This window comes from Varroa jacobsoni, unplaced genomic scaffold (genome assembly GCF_002532875.2).
Source record: "Varroa jacobsoni isolate VJ856 unplaced genomic scaffold, vjacob_1.0 scaffold_625, whole genome shotgun sequence".
Taxonomy (NCBI): Eukaryota; Metazoa; Arthropoda; class Arachnida; order Mesostigmata; family Varroidae; genus Varroa; species Varroa jacobsoni.
This window is the reverse complement of record NW_019213527.1, coordinates 17,228-35,149: the sequence shown is the minus strand read 5'-3', so window position 1 is coordinate 35,149 and position 17,922 is coordinate 17,228. Positions and strand designations below refer to the sequence as shown.

At 39.3% G+C, this 17,922-nt stretch overlaps 1 protein-coding gene and 1 long non-coding RNA gene across 4 annotated transcripts in view; one reads left to right on the top strand and one right to left on the bottom strand.

The window, feature by feature from the left end:
- Nucleotides 1-14,020, top strand: part of LOC111262054 (uncharacterized) — a 57,222-nt gene extending 43,202 nt beyond the window's left edge. Inside the window, exon 3 of the long non-coding RNA XR_002681359.2 lies at nt 12,154-14,020. This is a non-coding gene — a long non-coding RNA (uncharacterized LOC111262054). The remainder of the gene's footprint in view (nt 1-12,153) is intronic.
- LOC111262053 (corticotropin-releasing hormone receptor 1) overlaps nt 1-17,922 on the bottom strand; it is an 84,047-nt gene that overhangs the window by 51,514 nt on the left and 14,611 nt on the right. For all 3 annotated transcript variants that reach the window (XM_022836025.2, XM_022836024.2, XM_022836026.2), the window contains one exon: nt 6,429-6,599. In XM_022836025.2, the coding sequence (XP_022691760.1) occupies nt 6,429-6,573 (145 nt within the window). In that variant the 5' untranslated portion in view covers nt 6,574-6,599. The remainder of the gene's footprint in view (nt 1-6,428; nt 6,600-17,922) is intronic.

Sequence of the window (17,922 nt, the reverse complement as noted above, 5' to 3'; positions counted from 1 at the left end):
ATAGTACGGTTGGTACTAATGTCGTCATTCTAGGTTGTATGATGCACGTTGCCGCCGGGAACAGCTGTGGAATCGTTCTGGCAACGCTGTTGAAAATGATATCGGTCACGGCTGACATAAAAATTGTGTCATTAAAAAAGAAAAGTACTAATCAGTACGTACTAGCGCGCCGATTCCTCTGCACCTCAGGGCACATTTTTGTTCGCATAGGTAACGTGTTTGCCTACCAATGAGTGGACAAAAAAGTGTTGCGGGTTCGAATCTGGGTATAGACACGTTTTAATACTGCAGTAAAAAAATCGACCAGTCTGTGATTCGTCTATATCCCTTCATATTGCTCGTATCAAGTTCCCTGTTTTGACAAGTGCTTTAGCAATGCCAAAGCAAGAATGTCAAAGCCTGTGATAAAAAAAAAACAATTGAAAATCAGCAGTGAACAAAATGTAGCGATTAATATTTAGAAATGCATTACCTACCTACCAAGCAGTTGTATGCTTCCATATTGCACACAGCAGGTACAGAACTTGTGCTTAGTGAAGGGAGATCATATGTTTAGGAAACAGAGAACCAGATTTTCGCTATTTACGTTTACAAAGATAAAACGTACCGTATTCAAAATGTTTTTTATTTTATTTTATTTAAAGATTATTTTACAAAATTTCAACAACTAGTATAATACATGATATTTCTTGTTTAATAAAGATAGCTCGGTGAAACCGATCATAAAAGAAGTGCTAGAAACACCAGGTAGATCTCTACCACTGATAACATTCTCGGCATAAACATTATTAATTTTAGAGCGACATTTTATTTTGTTATTACACTATAATGTACCGTTTAAATTGAAACTTTTCTTTGTTAAACCTCATAGCAATTCGAGCTGCTTTTGCGGTAGTCTTTCTAGTAATTCGAATGATCGTCAAGAGGTCGATATTTCGGAGGAATAGATGCACTTCGAAACATACAAATGGCTACGACCAATAGGTGGATTGTCTCTTATATTTACACTTGATAACAACGGTATAGCACTGACTTGAATTTACTTTGAATGTTTAATTTACCAGCGGCTGCAATATCAAATTATATTGATGATAATTATCATTCCCTTTCATTTCACTTACATTGTGTTGTCCAGTACTGCAGTAGCTGGACTTGAGCCACCAATATCTGAGGTCTTCTTTCACACACTCCATCGTCCAAGACGCTCTTGTTCATTATAGTTTATTCACTGAATCGCGTTCGTAGTAACTTATGACTTGCTTCGAAGTTCTTAGAAAGGCTGAACCATGGCTGTTCCATAAAGGCTTTAAATTGGCCTCATGGTCTTAAGTCGCAGTACTTGGCATGGGGTGTTGCTTTCGAACTTAGTAAAAACCATCATTGCCTCTTATAATTGCTAGACAGGTGGGAAAGGTACGTCAGTACAGCATATTTTCGTGTTAATGAAACGCGCTGGTGGTAGTAGGTCCTTTGATTTTAGGCGACCATTTTGCGTACGCGGTCTCGTAACTCTTATTCTAGGTAGCTTTCTACGATTTCCGTTGATCTGCTGATCTGAGAGATATACAAGATTTACTTCAGGCGTATTTTATTTGCATGTAACGCGTAACTGAGCATAAAGTGACACTTCTAATACAGAAGAGACTTAAGCTTATAATGAGTAAAAGCGAGTGGACCCAGCCGCCTGGATACGATATGAGCAAATCGAGTCTTCAAAAGCTTTCATCAAAAAAAAGAACGCGTTCCTCCGTTACTTAAGAGGTGTGGTAACCCTTAGAGATCAACTAGTCATGGATGCTAGGCTAGTTATCAGCTAGCGTTCCGTTTCATATTTTAAAAAGTACTGATAGCAATAAGAAATGTTATAATGGAATGCTTTACCTATAGGTGACCAAACCTATTGTACATTATATACATATGAAAGTTCGGATAACGTAATAGTTGAACATACCAAGCATACATCGCAAAAAGTATCCATGAAAAAAACTGGAATTAGCTAAAGGAAATATCTTCAAAATTATTATTAGTTACGGTCTCACAAATTGACGTAGGTGTCTATGTCGCAAACGGTTTTGAAGCACATGGTAGTAAAGTTCCCGTATCGACGGTCCCTGAGGTCTGTTACCACCCAGGCTATCCTATTGGAAGACATCATATCTAGTGCGTTCTAATGATTTCTTTAGCAAATTTAAGCAGAAACAAGTTAAAGCGCAATCCATCAGAATTCGCGCGCTTTCCAAGGTGACTATATGAGAACTGGTATATATAAGTATGCTCTGGCACTAAGCCAAGAACGGATACGCTCAGCGTTAGAGAATCCATCGATTGACTTTTCGCTAGACATGACGGTTATCCCTATTAAGAGAAAGCGATCAGCGTAAGCAGTCTACCTGCGCGTCTCGTATTATAGGTGTTGTAAGCGAATACCACATGTAACATTAAATTCATCGATGATGTCACCAAGGGACACGGAGGTCATCACCTTCGTCTCTGTGTGAATTATTTATAAAATTAGGCATCACTTGGAGGTTAGGTAGGTCGGCGACCACAGGCAAAAACCATCATTACTGTCGTTCCAGAGTCATGAACATAAAGTTGTACGTATACTATATTGTTTTGTAGTAATCCACTAGTTTGCATAAACTTCGTTCAGAATGCGACCCTGTCCACATATATTAAAGACTGTAGAGTTGGCGTAGTATGTCCCCTTGTCATTGGTTCGAGAAGCTAGATTTTCCATTACATAACTTCAGGTTGAGAATCCTTCTAGTGGCAACCGTTACACAGCCATCGTCTTTTCTTATGGATAAAATGTATAATTTGCAATTTCTTGCGAGAGCTGAAACTTTTCAATACCAAAATCCCCTATGTGCCAATAGGGAGCACCGTGAGCGTATTGAGGGTAGAAGCTGAGCACTATACGTGTATGCTTTAGATTTTTAGGGACAGGCTCAAACGATTGCGGAAATGGTTTTTAATGTATGGGCGTCCGCAAATAAAAGAACACACAATCCTTTTTGTCTTTATCGTTTTTCCATCCAAATGACGACTATTTTGTAACAACCATCTATGTGCTAAATGGCTCACAATCGGCCTTCAGGGAGAATGCGGGAGTTGTCCAATTATTATGGACATCCTAGCTACGAGTAGCTATGAAAGGCCCAGTCAAATCCGATTGGAAGCCTATTTATTATGCAAAATCATGCCTTACAGCTAACGTACGGTACGCGTGATTATTTCAAAAAGAAGTGATATACGCTGTTGTTTCGTATTTCAGGGAGAATTGGCAAAGTCTATGAATCGAAGGTATACCCCGTTTCGAGACTTAGAGTTGACAGCAGATCTTCTCATAATCTAGCTCAATTGTAACTTTTGTCTACTGAAAGCTGCAAGAGAAAACCGAAAAAGACTTTTCTCGCGATCAGATCCTTGCTGGCTTCTCGTTTCGCGAACAGTAACGTATTCTAGATTGCCTACTACGTATTGCCGTCGCGCATCATACAAGAAAGTTTCCGATTGAAAAGCTCGTAAAGCATGCACCGTTTTACTGGATAGCTGAAAATACGAATTTTTATGATCATCAGCTTGTTAATTGATCACTGAATTGGAACTAGCAGTTCCGCATCTGTTTCAGATCATACACTAGTAACTCACACTGCGAGCTTCGATTTTACAATGTGCGCCCCCGATAAACAGGCAGGTGAACAAAAAAACGAGTATTAACACAATGCAGTGTCAAAGAAAAACAGTAGAGTCTTTTAGCTCCATTTATGAATTCTCATGTTCTCTGCTTATCATGACAAGTTTGCAGCTGGTAATAAGCGTAAATCAACGCTTTTACGAGCTTAGCAGAAGCAGATTCGTATCGACCGTATGTATGTAACAGGCTGCACGAGCGTCAAACACTTCTCTCAGGCTGATGTAGATGCATGCGCTGACTTTTTGTTATAATTAAGATTAATGGCCCTCCTCGTGTTGATCGATGATAAAGGAAATCTCTAACAGGCTAATTATCGCAAGGTAAAAATGGCGCAAATAAAAAGACTGTTAGATCTATTAAAATTTCACAGTTACTAAGTGTTGCTTGTGATACCAATTGTTTGTTTTTGTTTTTAAAGCTGTCTTTAGCTAGTAATTAGTGCTCACAGTTTGATTCGAGTATTTTCTACATAGCGTAGGACGTTGCAGAGACAATGGCAATTTACTATCTTTGTTATACACCTAGTGAAATTCGCCACTCTCAAGTTAAAACAAAAAAAAATCTGAAAAAAACTTGACGCAGCGAAGCAGGCTGTACCACATTATTGTTCCCGTGCTACAGGCAGTGCCGTCGACAAACGCTGAGATGCCTAAGGGGAAGTTTGTGTCTAATGCTTTTAATTTAAACTTGAGGTTTTTGGGTCTAGAATAAATAGACGAATAACAGCAAGAGTAAGTTATACAGTTTGAATAATATTTGTATTACTTATCCATTACGGGGGACGGCTTTACGAACGCTCCTAGGTCGAACCGTCCGAATTGCTATTACTATTGCTCTTTATATTACTTTGACTCCTAACAATCATTTGCTTTTTCCGCCTATCGAACACACTCGGACAAGCCCTATGTCTGTATCACTTGGCCGAACCTACAAAGCTGTTGACTTGCTTTTACAGTTGTCATCACTCATTGTCACAGTACCTAAAAACTATCATATGAGAACCCCTGTAATTTGCATATGCCAAGCGAGGTCACAATACTTTTGCCAGTTTACATAGTAGGATACTGCTCTGTTGCTGTTTCACACATTAAGAAATTGTCTTCTAAAGCGCATCTCAAGGAATATGGACACGCAATTAGGGCGTAGGTCCAAGTAAAACGAATGCAGGGCACGGAAAAGATGAATGGAAAAAAAACATTATGTGTTCTGAATATAAAAAGCGAATATATCCACACTTTGCTTAACACTTGGACCACTCATCAGCGCAGCACGGACTGGTAAAAAGGACCTAAGACATAAGGAACCCTAAACTGCGTTTACAAACAAATGGTGCGCCTTTTAGCGTTCCTCGCTGAATAGGCTAGTTACGTTTTGCTAGGTGGGAATTTGACCCTAAAAGGCAGAAAAAAACAACAAACCAAACGGTCGGCCGAGGCAACCGTTGTTTTGGGAGGAGGATACAAAATTCTGTAACAACATCTAAACAAATGAGCCTTCATTAAAGCAACCAGGCACTAAAGTAGTGCTGTCGCGGGCTTTTGGTGCGTTTGCGTTTTGGAAGGTTATGTGACTGAGATTGCAGGGTTTAGTGGATCCTAGCGTGATGAGTTAGGGTCTCCACTCCGCGCACAATAATGAATCCTTCTGCATCTCTTAAACAAAATACAAACAAAAAATTTGAATTTACACCAAAGCGAGGCAGATTCGTGTTGAAATCTACTCATAAACCAGAATATTATAAAATCAATTTAAAGTCAATAGGCATCATGAAACGAACCTAATTTTGCTACGGTACACATATTTACAACGCTAGTCAATTGAGAATCGTCTGTTCGTGTAGCCGACCTCTATGCAAGATAACCTGTCAAGACTGATATCGCACAACCTAAATTCAATGAAACTTACGACTTAGGATGATACATTTTAGGGTAGCAGAACTGATTGTTGCAAGCCGCAAAAGAAAGTAGTGGGTTTGAACCGTATGCAATCTATCGTAGTGAAATCCTCGCTACGTCGTCGAGGCTCCGCTGCAATTATTCACTCGTATGAACCATGGACTCTATACGTGGTAACATACTTATTATTATGGCGAAACCTTTAAGGCGACAGATTCCTCTACAAAGGATCACTTGCGTTTTGCCCAGCTGGCAACGTTACGAAGTACTCGGTATATATATGAGAAATGTAAAACTAATGTCAATCCAAACGTTGACTGCCATCGAAAAGTGTAGATATTTAGTGTGAGGTTGAAGCTATACGCCTGAAGGAGCCGTGAACAGATATGGCACTATGATTTATTTTTTTCAGCTGTTCACTATTGGTATGATAATAAATATGCCATTGAGGAATAAATCTATTATTAAGCATTAAAAACAAAAAAGCGTATGTTGTAACAGTTAACCTACGATACTGTCGTCGAACTTGAGATATAAGAAATATTTGATGCAGGAAAGAACGACACTGGGTTCGAGTGTGACGTACGACTACACAGTTAGCGCTTGCAATTCATGACAAAGATTGCCCTGTCATCACAACGCAGTTCTAACGTCGTGGAAACTATCTCCGATACGAATAAGCGATATTGTTATGAATCGCCTGGGCCTAAAATTCGAAGTTATCGATTGCTACTAATTGTAGGTCGATCACAACATACGTTCAGTTTCTTATTCTCTCTCTTTCGAGTATTATGTTTTACTTCTTCAATTCACTTCAGTACTCCTACAATTACCAGAGTCATTGGCGTGAAGTCGTCTGGCTTGTTCCTGCTGCTCGCATTCAAGTTGGCTGAAATTTGCATATAATTCATCTGATATCGTCACAGTCAGCGAATCAACAGTAGTTGTAGAGGGCGAAACTGCAGGCAACAGGCTCATCTTCCTTGACTACCCCAGCATATCACCTACAACAAGGACAACACATTAAACGATCAGATACAAAAATAAGACGCGAATACGTATCACTATCTACACGTACCTACCTGGTATTCACTTAGTTCTTGCATCCCATGTGTATTGTCCATTCTAATTATCGTATGATTATATGGGCATTCCTCACTCATATTTAATGCGTCATTGGCGGATAATAAGCTTGCTTTTTTGTTATAGGCAGAAAACGAATGTTGTTATTGCATGATACTGGGCAGGTACGTATAGGATGTATAAGGTAAGCATCCGGTATAAGTATATTTGTGCAGCTCGTGCTTCTTAGCCGGTTGAGTTATTCTCGATAGTCCAGTTTTCATATCCTTGTACAGTTGCCTGGGGCTACTGCGACATTGTGAGGATCCAGTTCGCGTGGAAACTACGTTACTCAAACCGCCCAGTACATACCAGGTTTTTGTGCCCCCCACAATCCCATTATTTCTTTTATGCAACTTGGGCTTTTCTTCCACCCCGATTTTGCCCTTGCTAGTTCGCTAAACACGTTTACGTTTCTTATTTATTTAGGCGCTATTCCTATTGTATTCTTCTTTTATCTGCTACCTATTCTTCTCCCCTGAATAAACCTCTCTTTAAGATTAGCGTCGAAGACTTTCCCCCACTGGGAGTCTAATTGGGAGTCTAATTGCATAGGGCTTTACTATGAGTTTTAATTTTACTAACCGAAGATTCTTCAACAAGACTATTAAAAAACATGGCCAGTATACAAGCAGCTATAAAGCTTCATAATACTACTTTTTTTTCCATAAATCCTTATTTTTCATTCATTTAGTTTTTTCTAACTATGAATACTCGGAAATTATTTTCTTCGAAGCTGAGATTTAAATCAGTAGCACTGAACGAAATGCACAGTAGCTACCCAGACTACGCCACCCACGCTTGTGTCCCTATTTAAAGGAAAGGCATGCAGATCCTAGTCTTGTTAAAGCCAGCCCATTTGAATAATGCGTGATAGACGTCACCCGTTTCGCCTTGAACTAAGTCTAAAACAGTGGTGCCTAGGCCTAGGCAGAACCTTACTTACCACATTCGTGTACACTCTGGTGATTTTGATAGCCTTTCTTCTCTGCAACTTTTTCGACCTACCCAATCAGCTTTATAAGCCAAGGTTGTCTTTTGCTATATAAATACCGTGTACAAAACTATTGTTTTTATACGAGTATTTTTTCTGCAACCCGCACCTACACACTCAGATTCATAATCATCGTTCCGGACCTAAGTTTAATCACTGTAATTTTTATATTCTTTCTGCTCGCCCTTAACTCTTCCTTTTGACAAGTAATCCTGTGATTTTCTAAAAGTAAGGCGAGAAGTCTTGCCTTAACATCGTGGAAATGACTGTTGTTATTCATAGTAGGCTACTGAAAGCATTGGCCACATCAAGGAACATTAGAAGGAAAAAACAATTCGATTGTTGCCGGAAATTACCTAAACATTTCCTGAGCTCAACTTCCTTCGATCACCTTTGTTTTCGTACTATGTACTTATTCTCAAAAAGCGTGCCTTGATTTCCTGCGCTAGTCGCTTAGGCGATTTTTGCCAGAAGACCGTTCGTTATCAGCGCTTTCCGGACCTCCACGTGGCCCTCTGGTGTTAGCAATTTGACGATGGTAGCCGTTGAAGTGTGTTTTGCCTTCCAAAGAAGCTGTATTGATGTTTGCGTTTCTAATGTTTGACGGAACAGCCGTCTTTAGTACGTTAGCAACTGGAAATGAGGCCCCTTGTTAACAGGTAAATGCATTTGTATTTTTCCCCAACGCCTCGTTAGGCATTGTGCGTATGTTCCCCGACGTCACGTTTTCCAGCTGTTACAGTAAAAGTTCTTCATCTTCTAAAGACAGACATTGCCAATAACAATTTCTCATGACTAACCTACCTATCTATGATCGAAGTTGCAGTCAGGAATGGCCCCTGCGTTTTGACTTTCTATACGATGCAATAACGATCGCTGTGGCTATTCTCATCTGGAACACTTTTTTCTCTCATCTCCATTTCTTATAGCCATTGTGATTTCCATTAAGCACACTTAACCACGCTTCGCAAAGATGGAAATTTCCGTCGTTGACCATGACTAGACTTCATCTAGCAAAGCGGTCCAACGGTATTTCTCCCCATCACCATAATTTCTAACTTTGTACTTACCTTCATTATTGTTACTGGCTTCAAGTAAATTTCGAACTGTTCCGTGGACTTAACTGAGCTCAAATATCTATACAAGAGGCTATTCTGTAGAGGTTAATCATGTAGTACTTCCTGGAGTCAGCAGTGTATTTTCTAGGTGCACGCCTTAGAATGCCACAGCTGTAGCGTCTTTAGTAAGATGCTCTTCAGAAGCTTGCTCATCTCGGCATTTGTGTGTATTGTGTCTCCTCTTCTGTAATTTCACAGTAAGCAGAGGACATCGCTTCGGAGGTTTTTCGTTGCGGCAGACATACGTAGACGAGTCCATTCTTCCAAAGCTGTTGGATTGTTCTTCTAGTTAATTTTGCTGTTCCTAGTCGTCTTCCTTGTGTTCCTGTGTATGTGGGACTTCTTAAGCGGGCAACAACTTTTCACAACGTATTTACTACAATAGTAACTTTATACTTTATGGTTTTTCCTTACGCACAATATGAAGTTGAAGCGTGATATGTTCCTCCTCTTTAATGTGAAATAACTTTAGCAAGCAATTCGAAGACAGAATTAAAAGAGGTGTATCGTACATTCAAAGACTTTCGATTGTCGTAGTTGCTTTTGGATTTATTCTTATCCCGTGTAGAAACAAATAAACCACATAGTTCATCAATTATATATGGGCCGTCATTTTTATAAATAACTAATATTATTTAAGTTGGGAATATACTGTATTAAGCATAGATTGTATTTAACGGCAAGCTTGTATTTTTGTTTTGATTTTTTTTCTTAATTTCATAATTTTGGGAGATCAAAAAGTATACCACTTCCGAATTTACGAGCTTCAATTTTACAAATGGAGTAGAAGTCGCTGCTGATTGCTTTTGTAGCAAAAGCCACACTTGTGCTTACCAGCAACATGAATGTCGAGGCACGAAGAGAAGCCTGTCAAGGAGCTTATTGCCGTCAAAAGGCTCACGCAATTGCGTCTGCTAGAAGAACTACAGACCCTCCCAACATACGTGTAATATACCAGCATTCGAATAGGGTTGAAATTATCCTGTTGCTCTCTTTCTAGTTCCGCTAACGGAATCCAATGACTGGCAACAGCCAGACACTGTCCTTTTTACCATATGGAAACTGGCACACACAAGCAAGCGTACAAGCCCACCTCAACTGCCGTATGCTGCTCCTAGCTTTCCTTGCACCCCGCTATGCCGACACGTGACGAGCCTGCACAACTAAGAGATCTGCCAAATTCTCCAGGCTGACGGGTTACATGTGCATAAAAAACAGTCTCCCATATTTCTGGTTCCTTCTGGACTCGATGTTGCATCGAGAATAACAAATTACTGCGCAGTGGATTGGGAACTGATACAGCTTCTACGGCGTGATGGTTAGACGGGCGGATACCTGTCAGCGATTTTCACTTCTTACCATCACAGTTCCGTACTCTCAACGATCGTACGCGACATTAGATATGGGATCTGAACCTTAACATAGACAAATCGCTGTTCGTCGTGCCGTCCCTTACGACCGATCCGGCATCAAGCTATCAAAACCACAATGTCGTAGGTCTCTTTGCAGATAGATGCACACACACACACATGTATTATAGTGGTATTACATAGGTACTTCCTAGCATTCAACAGAATTCCATAAAAAGAGAAATCACTTTGGCTAGACATAGCGATAGTTACCATTACTAAAGTCTCGTATGAATACTCTATGAATATAGTTGACGATCTGTTCTCAATAAGATCCACCAGCACATTTAAGGGTATGCTTTTGATTTTTTTCTTGCGGTAACCGTTGTATAGTCCAATAAATAAATATTGATTTAAATTCGCCATTACATATACAAAAGAAAACGTTTAACATGTATAAGTGAGACCCCATTTCTGCTCTGGCGACGATGGAAACGCTTGTTGTTGTTGTTGTTGTTGTTGTTGTTGTTGTTGTTGTTGTTGTTGTTGTTGTTGTTGTTGTTGTTGTTGTTGTTGTTGTTGTTGTTGTTGTTGTTGTTGTTGTTGTTGTTGTTGTTGTTGTTGTTGTTGTTGTTGTTGTTGTTGTTGTTGTTGTTGTTGTTGTTGTTGTTGTTGTTGTTGTTGTTGTTGTTGTTGTTGTTGTTGTTGTTGTTGTTGTTGTTGTTGTTGTTGTTGTTGTTGTCGACATACATCGTCGACAAACATCAGTTGTAGGAGAAAGTATTGCAGGCCTTCTAGCCTACGCATTCTCAGCAATTGAGCCAGCAGCTTTACTGAAAGTCTATATCATCATAAAGTTGAAATTAATTTACAAAAATTGCTCTGTGCAGCATTATAAATTTTCGTTCATAAATAATGTCTCCTAGAAAATTCTTACCATTGGACTTGTAGTATACGTTTGTAGATATAGCTAAATATACAGTGCTTGGTGTTATGCTGAACGGGGTATCGAAATTATCTAGTGCCAATCATACTATCATATATATATATATATATGATAGTAATTTCGAAATTGGCAACAGTTCTGTCGCAGGGAGGCCGCGTTTGGCCATTTGATTATGCACTGACGATAGAATATTAGAAAGTTGATGGACGACAGTGTTTAGACAACGCGTAAACATCTATCTCGTAACATATCGACTTGTCTGATATCCGTTTCTACATACGTTGCAGCTGGTAATACTGCGTTCACAGTTATTTTTACCCTTTCAAAATTTCTTAGATTTGAATAGAATGCGGCCGTATCGCGCGTCATGTGTCACTCCTTAGCTCTGACGCGGTGAAAGCCACGACTTTCGACCCAACCTACGCGTGAAGGTATCCGTGCTATACAGCTATCGGGTCGGAAATGCCTCTAAATCATTACTCGGCTTTGCCACGAATAGTAATACGTTTCCAGTAGATCAGGTCTCCAACAAGCTGGGTCTGAATGCCATAAAAGCTTACTACTAAGCCAAGTGCTAAAGAGTGTGGATGAACGAATCTAAATGATGTTGACGAACTCTAGCTCGAAACCCAAGCTGTGAAAAAGTACTCTGTTCGATAAATACTCTTTCAACATATGCTTTCAGCATAGACATTTAAATATATGCACACTATCCTCCCTGCCTTTCACTGGCAGAATACGAAGCTTTATTTTTTACCTTCTTTATTGGCCTATTGTATTTATTAAGCTAAGAAGATTAACAATATTATATATACAAGATGCGGTTTAGTGGATAGATTATACATATACAAACTGATTGTAGTAAATTGGTCTAAGTCATATAATTCACCCTATTCGCAGGAATTCCTTATAAGGTATACCCGTTTTCTTTATATTGTCGAGGATAGGTATACAGAATAGGTATGCTGCCGGCAAGCGAAGTTTACAAATTGCTTCGTTTGTTTTAAAGACTTTATTTTATCGTTTCAGGAAACCGTTAGGTTACGATTTCATATCCCGTACTACAAACAACACTCGTAGTACAATGGTAATATTGTACTGTTTGCTACAGAAATACTTATAATGTACTGTTTGATATGGTAAACAAATAATGGATTTTCTGGGTAAAGTTTAAAATGTTTTAGTTGTCAGCTCAAAACAGCTAAAGAAGAAAAGCTAGTCTATCTAAATGTTTATCTATTTTTCATGATTCGCCTTAATTGTTTCGCTTTTGAGATCTATCGCTTATAAAAGTTAGTCTAAGGCTCTAGGTGTTTATATGATGTCACTATTCAGAGCTTTGGTGATACCTTTTGTTGAGCTCGTCCAGGTTCCATAAGCCAAAACTAGTTCTAACTTGCAGATAGATGCATTGCGTAAAGTACATTATGTCAAACAGGCTGTGGGGAAAGCGATCAGACTGTTATAAAATTAACTGGAATTATATTATTAAACAGAACAAATTCAGGCGGAGCAGGAGAACGCTCCTAATGTTAGTGAAGGATGCGTGTTGTTTGGAACTCCATTTCGGGGCTTGCCAGAAGCTACGGCTAACAAGGCCAACTGACTATTATACAGAGTTCTAGCCTTTAAAGAGCCTTAGCCGTACTGCACCTAGAGTAAGGACTGACAGAAAGGCAAATATTATAGGACAATCCGACAGACAACGCCCAAAGAAGAACCATCGGCGTGCGGCAAGACAAATGGGACCCTATACCAGATTCGTTCCAAGCATGACGTCATTCCTAATATTGAGGCTTTAATAACCCAATTCGTTAGAAAAATGATCTGCCACATAACTCAGATGCCACTTACAGACCATAAAGCTTTTCCAAGCTACTTGCGTAGGACAGACAAAGCCCCTTCAGGGAGCTGTGCGCTATGTACGGAAGGAACCAAAGACAGGGGCCGTTACAAGCTGGCGGCGCGTAGGGCATTTGCGCATGTCAGGGGGCGTTTGGCAAATGCAAACATGTTGCGTTCCCTCAATGACACATTGAAAGGCTGTGTAGTTCTCGGCTAGAAAGGTCTTGAAGAAAGAGGATCGTCCACTCAACAGAGCGTCTAAGAAATATAAAGACGGATGTCAGATCTCAGTATGCACGGACAGGAAATATTCCCTTATGTTAATATACTCCTGAGAATTAGCTCATCCGGCAAGGTAGGAACCCCAACCAGAGTGAATCCAGCCCGATGATCCGGTGGCGGTAGCCACTCTTAGCTATCAGCCTGTAACCCTACTGATGACTGATTCGGAGTGAGCTTTGCGAAAGAATCGAGAATTGGTGAATAGTGGTTTCGGCAGAAAAAGCCCATCGATACAGAACCCCACGTACCATCCATATAAGATACACTTACACTCTGGTAGCAGCAGCGTACGTAAACTGTATTACACAAACCATATTAGAACCAAACAACTTGGCGTTTTACGTACGCCTGCATTGTACTATATTTTAAGCTACGATTTTTTCGCCGTGTCAGAGCCTATAAACATGTGTCGACGTTGGCAGACCCAGACTAGCAAAACGACGAGTATCCGAATTCTAACGGAATCGGATATATTTGATGTACATTAAAATACATATGTTGAACAATAAAAGTACAAGACAGATAAATGAAAATTGAAGGTGATGGAATAATGGCTCCACGTAGAATATTTAGGTCCAACCGCCGGCGCTAAATTCCACACTTGGCCCTCACAAGACAGACTTATGTCCCGCTGGTGCTGATGGTAAGCAAAATGCATGAGTCGAACCATTTTAGAAAAGGTTATGTTATTCTTCTCGAAACTGAACGAACCGTTACGTACTCTTCCGGAGGAGACGTAGTTGGTTATAATAAAATTCCCTTTTCATTGATCGTCTTTTTTTGTATTCATTCTATAATTTTCAGGAATTATCAACACGATAATGTAGATTCGACTACTGTCTGCCGTTTGCCCATGATCAGCGAATAAGTAGGAAGCAATCAGTCTCCTTATGGAAATTACCTTATCATTTTACTTTGTCTATATTTGTAAGAATCATTCGAAAACACCGAGCCAACGAAACATATCGTTATGTTTATCTTCTGATTATTATAAACGCAAATAATTAAACACGCATTTAATAGGGTGCCCTATAAGAATCCAGTCTGTAGTGCTAGAAGAACATTTAACATAGACCTCTACAAGTTATCTTTCTACAATCAAATTCTACATCGTCCGGATGATTTCAAAACGTTTATACAATATGGTAGGAAATTCTATACATTGCCAATTTACAACGAGGAATGCGTGATCAATTTGCAAAATTAGTCTTATAACAATCAGAACGTTACGGGCAAGAAGCAGTTCAGTCATAAGCTCCTTTTACCGAACTCTGCCCAACCCGGGCGCCATACATTTACGACTGATTTTCTCTGGCTGGCAACCTATTCAATGTACGAAAAAACTTTCTTATTCGAGATTGTCTTCCCTAGATCCTTGCAGCAGATGTCTGCGTGTCTACTAGAATAAAATGGACATTGTTCAAAATTCTCAAATCTCATTTGTGGGCTGCGATTTCTATAAACCAAGCTCTACAAAGGGAAAGCGTTCTTCAACGCAGCCAGGGTACACCGGGGCATAAAGCTGGCTATACGTCCTCCTCGCCAAGTGAAGCCTCTACACATCGTAAACGTAGACGTTTATTAATGGCACAAAATAAAATTAATGTTTTGAGGCTGCAGATAAGTGCGCGTGTATTCTGACACTTTCTTTTAGGTGAAATAATATTTGCGTCTTAGCGAATGGCCCATGTAACAATCACTTCAAATATATGCCCACTCTTATAGTTCATATTTATTTTAAATCTCTCGTGCGTGGAACATTCTTAAAGTTCTTTGTTGAAAAATATTTTTTTAAAACTACTTCAAATACCTGTAATGCGTATGATGTATCATTTTATTGGGCGGATCCGTTTCTTGGTTTTTTTGTGCTAAGTTTTTTCATTGTCAAGGTAATTAAGTTTATTGTCGATAATTAATATATGCATTTCAATAAAACCGTCACGAAAGCACATTTGTGCGTGCCGATACACAGACCATTAAGAGACATTTACCGAGTTTCATAAGAGCAACATTTATTGCTGAATATTTGTCTTGCTTACAATCATTGTCGCTCTACATTTTTTCAAGCGTGTTTTTGATAGACGAATTTGATTTTGACAGACAAATGAGTTGCGATATGGACGCGCCAAGCCTTTCAAATGGTTTAGCTTTTTATTAGGGTTTGCGAAGGTAGGCGTTTTCCGCAGGGCGCCTATGTAGCGATGCATAATGTCGTAGCATCTACCATGGAGAGTTAACAACATCTATTAATAACCAATAGGACATAATCCTAATGTTATAACCTTAATATTAGCCCAGAGGGCCGCCTCTCGGACATAGTTATGAATTTAGCCTACCTAATGCAAGTTTGCTTTTCGATTCCTCTGCATTTCAGAGCAGTAATTTTACAGACCCGTGTTACAGACCGAGTGTTTGTGTTCGCGTGTATCTATTTTTGTACCATTGTTGCTTAATCGTTCGAGCATGCTTGGATACGAATTGTAATTTAACATGCACATTTAAGGTAACAGCAACCACGAGAGAGGTTCCATATTTGTTAGATTTATTAGTCAAAATTAGTCGACGTTTTGTTTTCTAGCAAACAAGATCTAAGCGAACATTTGTACAACGCCACCTACTTGGGGTTGATCTAAAGCAAATCAGTAGCATCAGTAAGGCACGAATGCCTTCAAATTGCTTAATCGCAGATGGATCTATAAAATAGTCTGGATGGACGCTGTCTATTGTCTATCCGAAGAGCAGAGTGTATCAACGGTCGGATTACTCATACAGCGACAACGCGACTGAGGTGTGCGGCTAATGAGATCACATCTATTTGTCCCGCTGAAGTGTGCGCAATACTTTCCGGGATGAATTGCTTTGTAAACAGATATCAGTCATTGATCTGCGACATTTTTTTTTGCTGACCGCAGGATCGATGCCCGCGGCAGGATCTACCGTGCAACTAACATTACATGGGCATGAGAAGTACGCGAGCAGTTTGAGTTCGTTGCCGTTTGAATCGATTTACATTCTTATTGGGCATATGCCCAGACGAAATGTTGTCGAACAAATTCTCCGTCCTATTTTGCCGGCCATGCTATGAGCTTAAAACCTCACACTTAGTTTGTCTAGCTTTGAGTGCAACTATATGTATTGCATTATCGCAAAAGTAGGCGAGGGGTGTCGATATCGAAACACTTGAGAAAAAAAAAATAAGAAGAAACCGATACAACTAGAAATGAGATATGCTCTTCAGCATTTACTACATTCACTTGTCGACTCCATAGAAGAAGAATACGTCTTCCATTATTAACTAAATTAACAACGCTTTGAATAGCTTGTGCCGGTTTTTGTCTATCAATATGCATTTCTTGTACATTACGTTGTCGAACGTAACATACGATTCCTACAACGAGTCGGGAGAGTATCGTTGTTATTATCGCCTCACTTCAGAAGCCGTCCCTTCTCAGGATTTCGTTGGAGATGTTGCTCCGAACTTGTTCAATAAAACCTTCGTTAAACATTATCGAAAATTAACCTCAAGACTCAAGTGTGAGTCGCCTTCGGAGGGTAATAAACTCTGATTCATTCTAACTAGCATGACCAAGAACCTGACCTGCGCAACCTGAATCTCGCCTCTATATCTTCGATTCAAAAGTGATTTTAAGTTCAATTTTAAACAAACATTTAATCGAGCGACGCAACGACGCATCGTTTAGCATGGGGACAAAATTAGAAACATAGAAATCAGGTTAGTGCTCCTAATGAAAATATAGAGTAAAGAAAGGATATATGGGTTATTCTGTTTTTGAAAATAGGAAAATTTCAACGTCCCTATAGCAGACAAGTCATAAAATTTAGCACACATTACTGGATTTTTTCCTTTGGCGAAACTATGTGGGACAGCTTTTTCTTTTCTTATACTTCATCGAACTCTTGTTGAATGGTAAAATAGCACAACAATCAAAGCAGGCCTCTCAAAGGCGAACTAAAGGCTGCTAACGTTTGAAAACAAGTCCCTACATTAAATTCTATTATATGATTTTTTTGAAACTATACGAGCCAAGAAAAGACGGAATTATGTATATATGCTACATTTAAAACATATGAAAATTAATACTGTTGATGTTAATTTTATGGGAAAATAGAGGCATTAAGTGATCTCAGTATACAGCTCAACTTATTATGAATGCTTATATGTGAATTTGTTGCGCGCGAGTGTGAAATTAAAGGAAAGCACACACTTTTTTTTTTATAGAAATTTTCACCACTTTCTTGACCTGACGTATCGCTACGGTGTTATCGGGAGATGCGTCGCGTTATGAATAGTAATGATCATGGATTAGAACTTACCGTGGGGAATTATTTACTCGAGAACCACAGCTTTCGTGCCGCCAACTTAACTTTGAAGACATTTTTATTGTTCGTCACTTGTCGAACAGAACGTTATTTGTAGACAGGCCCTTACTTAGGCCATCGAAGAGATAGCTTCATACGATGTAATTGAACATTATGTTGTAGACCTATGATAGACGAATCATGATCTTCGATTCATATAGCTTCGTACTAAATGATTATCGATCTTACTGAACCGTCGTATTTTCTGACCATCATTACAGCTTTTCTTTGAACGGGAAAGCATTTTTGCTCCGAGTGTTTTTTTTTTTTTTTTTTTTTTATGACGTTATT